This window comes from Bidens hawaiensis, unplaced genomic scaffold (assembly GCF_021521415.1).
Source record: "Bidens hawaiensis isolate Kalapana, Puna unplaced genomic scaffold, B.hawaiensis_p1.1 tig00044654_1, whole genome shotgun sequence".
NCBI lineage: Eukaryota > Viridiplantae > Streptophyta > Magnoliopsida > Asterales > Asteraceae > Bidens > Bidens hawaiensis.
This window is the reverse complement of record NW_027497920.1, coordinates 57,406-65,585: the sequence shown is the minus strand read 5'-3', so window position 1 is coordinate 65,585 and position 8,180 is coordinate 57,406. Positions and strand designations below refer to the sequence as shown.

Below are 8,180 nucleotides of genomic sequence, written 5' to 3'. Positions count from 1 at the left end.
TTAAAACAACGACGCACAAATTTTGATGCTACCAACTTGATGAAATATGTTTTCAGGTAATGCCATTGTAAGAGTTGAGTATGCTTTCGTTTCAATCTCTAAAGCTTTCTTTTCTTCTAGAGAATACTGTGAGATAGCTTTAGGTGTGAATCCAATTGTCTCATCAACGATCATTAGAACATTATACACTTCATCCAAACAATAAGAACAATCAGGATGAACAAAACCCAAATGAGCACGAAAATGAGGTTCCCATTTAGCAAAGTCACTAAATTTCATCAATCTAGGACACTTGGAATGTGATCCAATCTCCGTGTCCAATTGTAACATTTGTTGCATTAGCATATTTTGAGAAGCTAACGCGTAAAAACCAGCCATCTTGCTACGTAACAAGACACTTAAACTTCAAGGGTTAATCTTGAAAATATAGTTAACGAATTGTGACCGGTAACTTTAAAGAAATGACAGTAACGAATCAGGAATAGTGTTAACGAATCTGGAACAGTGTTAACGAATCAAGATAACTAATTGAAAGTTATCTAGATAAAGAACCAGGAACAGTGTTCACGAACTATTCAACGAATTAAGTCAACAATTCAGGTTAACTTGACGAATCAATTTTACGATTTAGATTAACGAATCTAGGCTCAAAGTAACGAATCAAGTAACGAATCCAGGTAACGAATCACTCAGCCAAGCTGAACGAATCACAACACTAACTTAGAGCATCAAGTAACGAATTTTCTACAACTGACAACGAATCAACTATAATGAATCAGGTTGTTAAAATGGTTATAACAAACTCTGACAACTATTGCCACCTGGAAAAGTTTTGTGAGATTGACGGTTAACGAATTAGACACGTGTCTCACGAATTGAAGAACACGAATCAGAAAGGTAACGAACTAAGTAACGAACCAAGTAGCGAATTGGTTAAAATTAACGACTTAGATTAACGAAGAAGAGTCTTCAACAGGTGATGAAGATCTTCAAATCTTCATCACCATTTTTCATAAATCTGGAAAAACAAAGAACACTAAAACACTTCCCCAATCCGTAATACTTACTCTTTAATACACCAAATCATCCAAATAAACTACCAAAATACTCATAACCTTATCGAGAAACCAAATCGCAACACCTCGTAACTTAATTCACCCAAATCCGAACTCAATTGGATCAAAATCAAACCCCTGTTTCGGCCAAATCGAAATCCAAACCAATTCAACACAAACTCAAACCAATTACCAATTCTAATTCATCAAACCTTCCCGATACCTTAACGAACACAGATCAACCAAATTCAATCCATAATTTAATCAAATTCACACTAAATCTGATCAAACTCAAACCGGGCACAAAATAATACTAAAATGATAATAATCAGTCTTTAATTAAAGAAATATCAACCAAAACAAGAGCAATCCAACGCCGAAAGCTCTGATACCACTTGTGAACACTCGGATCTATCTCAGATCTAAGATCTAATAACAATTAACGGATCTAGTTCATTGTTGCTCTTAATGATTATATGTTATCTATAAGTATTACTATTAATTGTATATAATAATATGAAAGGATTAATTAGATGAATCTTGAGAGAAAATCTTTACAGAGGTTCAATACGTTATCTCAAAACTTTAATTAAACAGTGGTCGAACCCACTATATATAGAAGACAGGTCTAGTTCGTTACACATTCCGTAACGAACTAGATTCCTGCTTCGTTACATTACATTAAATAACGAACCTATAGCGAACCGACTCCTGATTCGTTCAACATCTTTAACGAATCAGGAGGAAACTTAACTTAATGTCTAGTTCGTTAAACATACTTAACGAACTAGACTCTTCCCTTAACGAACTAACTTAATTAATATAAATAACTATTACATAAATAAACGATAAATACAAAATGATTATTACAAAGACTCGAGACGTAAAACCGTGTACTAACAATCCCCTTATTGCTAGGTGTCGCTAACGTAATCCTATTAGCGATATCTGTCTATCCAAGTTATTGCTTTTATTTATCGTTTCGTATACAAGATTGTGGCTTTTTTGTACCATATACTATTATGCTCAAACTTATGAATTGCTCACCAACCTTTGTGTTGATAAACTTTATTTTTTGAAATGTTACAGGTTTGCATCTAGGTTGATTATGGAGCTTGAAGAAAACGTCACAAATACCTTTAGCATATTAGCAAAAATGAACAATATTTGATTTGATATGTTTTGTTATTTTTGTGACGATCTCATGAATATTGTAATGTGACATTTTCGATGTTGTGAAATGAAATAATTTATAAATATTGTCGCTTTAGTTAGTGACATGCGCTTATGGGCAATCGTTGCACCCCGACATGTTCCGCCGCCTTTGGTCGGGGTGTGACAACGGTGGTGATTGGTGGACAGTGGTGGTGGTGACGGTGGGTGGTGGTGGAAAATTGTGGTGGGTGGGTGGTGGGGGTGAACGGTGGTAGTGGCAGACGATGGGTTGTGGTGGACGATGGTGATGGGTGGTGGACGGTGGTTGGGTGGTGGTGGCGGGGGTGGACGGTGGTTGTGGCGGGCGGTGGGTGGCTGGTGGTGGATGGTGGAGAATGGTGGGTAGTGGTGGTGGACATTGTGTGTTAGTAGGATGTAGTGTTTTAACTCTCTACAGACTTTAGAAGATCTCAGAAGTGTATGTGCCAAGTATGCACCAAGAAGAGCTTGCGTAGACATTTTTTAATGAAACGTCTTCAAGAAAACAAACAGTGTGCAAATGACAACGTCTGCGCGTAATATGCGCCGCGCAAACAAAAGAGACTGCGAAGACCTTTTTCAGAAAAAACATACAACACCTTACCCTTTCTCTGTATCCCCCACCAATCACTATAAAACTTAACCAAAACGTCTAGAATGCTATCTAATAAAGAGATGCAACTGAATACATAAAGGCAGTGGCGGAGCCACATATGGTCATTGGGTTCGGCCTAACCCGGTCTTTTTTCGATTTTATATATAACCTGCAGTATCGAACCAATGAGCGAACCCATTCTATTTTGACAAGCAAAGCCAATGTCATTCTAAAAAAATTCGAGCCCATTAATTATGAAAATTTTAGTTGCAAATTTTTATTCATGAATATTTTTTTATAAAATATTAAAAACTTTAAAAATTACTAACAAACATTATAAATGGGCCAATAGTAACCCATATATAGATTATAAAAAAAATGTCAAAATTATTCATATAATTGTCTAGTAAACCCAACTCAATTAGCATTCTTAAACATGATACCTAAATGAAAATTAAATAAAACAACAAAAACATCCATCGTCTCAGCGACCGATAAATTATGTTTCTATCAACCAAACCACCATCGGCCGTCACCTTCGCCAGTTCACCTCAGGGCTTCAATGATCGCCTTACATGTCGTACTTCAACCAGAGACAACAACGGTCGTCCGATTGGCTCTTTCTTTGATGAGCCTTCAATCGATCAAGGCCTCACGACGAATATCCTTTCTTTTATTTTGCTTAATTAGATGGGTGATGGATATATATATATATATATGTGTGTGTGTGTGTGTGTGTATGATGTTTACATTTGTTATATTGAAAATGATTTCTTTATTTAAGTCGCGACTGAAGATATTATGAATCATTTTCAAAACATAATAAGCGTAGGAAACAATTATAATATGTAATATTTTTTATTCAATATGAATTTGGGCCCGAAAACTTTGATGCTTGAAAAAACCGAGCACCGAAAAATACTGAACCCATAGAAAAAATTTCATAGCTCCGCAACCGGATATAGGAGGGAATGTATTTGTTGCAACAACTTTATCCCCACTCATAAGGCTATGTGTAGTGGAAGGGCTACAAAATGGGGCGACTTGCGGCATGTTTCGCCTGGCCAGCAAATGATGAGTTTCCATTTTCGGGGAATGTTGTTGTACGCCCCCCCCCCACGCACTCATATATATATATATATATATATATATATATAAATTATAAACTTTTTGATGATATGAACGTAAATACATTAAACCATCTCAAAAATTTATCACTTTCTTTATAAATAATTCTCTTTTAAAATGTTTTAGCATAGACCGGTAAAATATAAAAAAATCTCAATTTAATTGCATTCCAACAAATATCTAAACTAAAAATGCAATTTTATTAATAAGTAGTCATAACCGAACACCAACTCATCAATATATCACACACAACTTAATAATAATAACACAAACAAACACACGCCGGCTACAAAACGATGTTGTCCCCTATTTCTCCTCTTATCGTTTTAGGGGGGGGGGGGTTCCTTCAAGAAATCGCCCCCGTTTGCTGCCCACTAAGCATATACTAAATATCCTAAACAATTCTATATCTTGGAGTTAGTGGGAAGGGAGGTCCTTGACTCTAGATCTAACATGCAACAACTTTTTTCTTAGATCTCTTAGAAAAATTTTATTATATACATATATATAAATATATATATATATAGAAGGGTTTAAATAAAAATAAATAGTTTTGTAGGAATGGTAAGAACCAATAGAGTAGTGACACATGGTATTGATCAAAATTACAACAAAGGATAGTCTGGTAACTTTAAAAATCTATTAAATTATAATTAAAAAATCACATAACCGGTTTTATTCCTATTTTTAAGGGTTTTTTAGACGACTCGGTCTCTAATTTATAGATAATCATGTAATAGTCAACCCTCCTCTCCCACTTTTGTTTACGTGTTGAAGCAACTAAACCCTAAAAAAGATGAATTCGACGACGGATGGTGAAAACGGTAAGAGTGTTATTTAATTTTTATAATTGTTACTGATTATATCATTATATAATCAATTAATGGTTCAACAATATACAAGTTCATTTTGTAATTCCCAATTAAAGTGTTAGTTTGTGGAAAAAAAACAGTGTTTCCAGTAAATATTATTTTGTTCAAGTGGTATTGCAAAGGTATGTCCAGTTACATGTAATTGTTTGTTAGTTTTACTAATTCAACAAAATCAAAAAAGTAAATGGAATCATATGTTAACATTGATATCTTTTTTACGTGATATAATAATGTAGTTATACAGGTTATAGTTCGATAGGGAATTCCATCATAGGTAAACTATTGTTCTTTGTTTTTATATATTAATGTCTTGTAATCTTTTTAAGTTGAGTTTGTTAATTAAATACATGTGTTTTTACATATGGTATTCCATACCAACCAGTTGGCATTGAATATATTTCTCCAATATCTGGAAAAAAGTTTTATTATCCAGAATGTGGCGTATCAATTAAACCTGTTGAAGGTATGATTTTTGACAACCTTGAGTCTGCAAAATCATTCTACAAAAGATATGCTCTAGCTTGTGGTTTTTCAATAAGGAAAGCAACTCAGTGGAAGTCTCGGGGTATCATTCAGGGTAAGTATTTCGTGTGCTCAAAAGAAGGTCAAAAGGCGGTTAAGGAAGTTGATACGTTAAATGAAGAACACCAGCCCAAACAGAAAAGGAGGAAACCTTCACAACGTACTGGATGTGAAGCACGAATTAGGTTAGAGTTAACGGTCGAGGGTAAATATGTAGTATATAATTTTATAGAGGCCCACAACCACCCTTTTGTTGCCGAGGATGATATGCACTTTATTAGTGCGGCTCGAAATTTGTCGTTTTCCAAGAAACACTTTTGAGTGATTTGTCTAGCATTAATATTGGACCGGTTAGAGCGTTCAATATAATGCGGACTATTTTGGTGGCTTCGATCAAGTGGGCGCAACAAAGGTTGATTGCAAAAATTTAAGAGAGACCAAAATCTTTATATTAGTGAGTATGATGCAGAAATGGTGGTTCAACGACTAATGAGGAAAAAAGAGTACCTGCCAAATTTTACGTGTGAATATACTACTACTCCATATGGTGTTTTGAAGGGGTTATTTTGGGCGGATGAATACGCTAAGAGGAATTTCTACACATTTGGAGATTTTTTATCCTTTGATGCCACCTACCAACACAACACATAAATTATATAAGAATTTTTATTTACTTACCAATAATTCAAAGCTTAGCTAGTTGCCTAATACAACTACATATCATTTTCAGATACAAGATTGTGTTTGTTCCCTTTACCGGCATCAACAACCATAACTGTAACGTTACACTTGGTGCTGCTCTGCTTGGCAACGAAACGGCAGAAACATACACCTGGTTGTTGAAGAGTTTTAAAGATGCATTTGGGTACGCACCTAAAGTTCTTGTCACTGATCAGGACCCTGCGATGAAGAGGGCGATTGAAGACGTTTTTCCTGACACTAGGCACAAATTGTGCATGTGGCACATAATTGATAAGCTTTCAGGAAATGTATACACATTTTATTACCAATAAACAAAATAACTTTTAGTGTCTCTTTTTTTTTATTCATATTTTTCCATTTCTATGTAATGTTAACATCAGGTTGGATCAAAGCTATGCAACAAAACGGATTTCAAAGAAAGGTTGTGTGATATAGTTTGGACAGATCACATTACCCCTGATCACTTTGAACAACATTGGGCCGGTATAATGCATGATTTTCATTTAACCGAACATGAATGGTTGTCCGATATTTATCAACTTAGAAGCTCATGGATTCCCGCATTCTATCGCGATGAAGACATGTCTGGGCTGATGCGTACCTCATCCAGATCTGAAAGTGAGAACCATTTTTTTGGTAAGTTTTTCAACCCACGTACTACTCTCGTAGAGTTTCTTGCTCACTTTGATTCTGCAATTGAACACCAACGACATGAGCATAGGAGAAATGATCACGATAGTAGGTACAAAGCTCCAGAAACATGGAGTAATTTCCCCCTAGAGAAGTAGGCAGCAGATATTTACACAAAAAACATTTTCTTTGATGTCCGACTAGAAATTGATACTGCTATTCACAAATGTCAGTGTAGGAGTTATCACCCTGTTGGTGATTTTATAAAGTTATTTTATCAAAGACAGGGAATTCTACCCATCATCAACATGAGAGGTATGTTTTGATATATATATATATATATATACATATAAATATATAAGGTTGATTTCTTTTGAGAACCATTTTGAGTTTTAAGAACTCGAAAGAACTCAACGAAACAATTTTTTTTTGAATTTTTTTTACACATGTGTAATACGTAAGTGTAAGTGATGTACAAAAAATTACGGTATTTTTTTATACACCAAATCGACTTTTTACACATGTGTAACTAACGTTTAAACTTGTGTAATTATCAAAAATACTTATTCTCTCTACTGCTTCATGTTTTAATCAAATTTAATCTCAGCCACATATTTCATACCATTTAATTAAATGTGTGGTTCAAAATTGAGTTCTTAAAGTTCTTAAAACTCACCATGGTTCTCAAAATAACCCTCCCATATATATATATATATATATATTGTAATGTATTTTTTCTATTTATATATAACTTGTGACACACGGTTTTGTATACATTCAAGTTATGCTTCTCAAAGAAGACTTAACTGTTTATTGCAGTTGCAAAAGGTTTGAACAATTTGGCCTGTTATGTCGACATATTTTTATGTGCTTAGAATGGGAGAGGTTAGTGTTTTTCCTCGGCGATACATACTCAGAAGGTGGACAAAAGATGCTGTTGCTAATGGTCCGTTACATGTTCCTTCATATACTCATGGCGATGTTGCTGGTAATAACGATGTCTACTCCGTTGTTCGGTTGATGAACAAGGCGCATGACCATGTTATAATCAATTGGTTGGTGACATGGAGAAGTAAGTCATTACGCTGAGTATATTAATAATTATAAAGCTAAAGTTGACGAGATACAAATTATTGCCCCACCACCAGCCAACAAAGACATGCTTGCTGACATGCTTAACACCACTCAACCAACACATGCTAATATTCGTGTTCCTATGGATATAAGGAACAAAGGTTGTGGCGTTCACAATCGGATAAGATCACAACGTGAGCAAGAGATTAGCCAAGCTGGGAAGTCACGTAATCATTGCAGAATTTGTGGTGAGCCTGGTCACGATTCACGTAATCATTACAAGATTCACCCTGAGGATGCTCCTTCTAAACATCCTTCGTCTCCACAAACTGAAGAATAGCAATCGTTTTTTATTGTTTTCCATATTTATTGGTGTAGAACTAAGAAAATTTGAATGATTTCTTATAT

At 34.9% G+C, this 8,180-nt stretch overlaps 1 protein-coding gene across 1 annotated transcript; it reads left to right on the top strand.

The window, feature by feature from the left end:
- Positions 1-5,309: 5,309 nt before the first annotated feature.
- On the top strand, positions 5,310-6,856 carry LOC143595083 (protein FAR1-RELATED SEQUENCE 4-like). Its single transcript, XM_077074218.1, has 3 exons — positions 5,310-5,551; positions 6,097-6,355; positions 6,449-6,856. The coding sequence occupies exons 1-3, from the start codon at positions 5,310-5,312 to the stop codon at positions 6,854-6,856; spliced, it is 909 nt and encodes a 302-aa protein (XP_076930333.1).
- Positions 6,857-8,180: the final 1,324 nt, after the last annotated feature.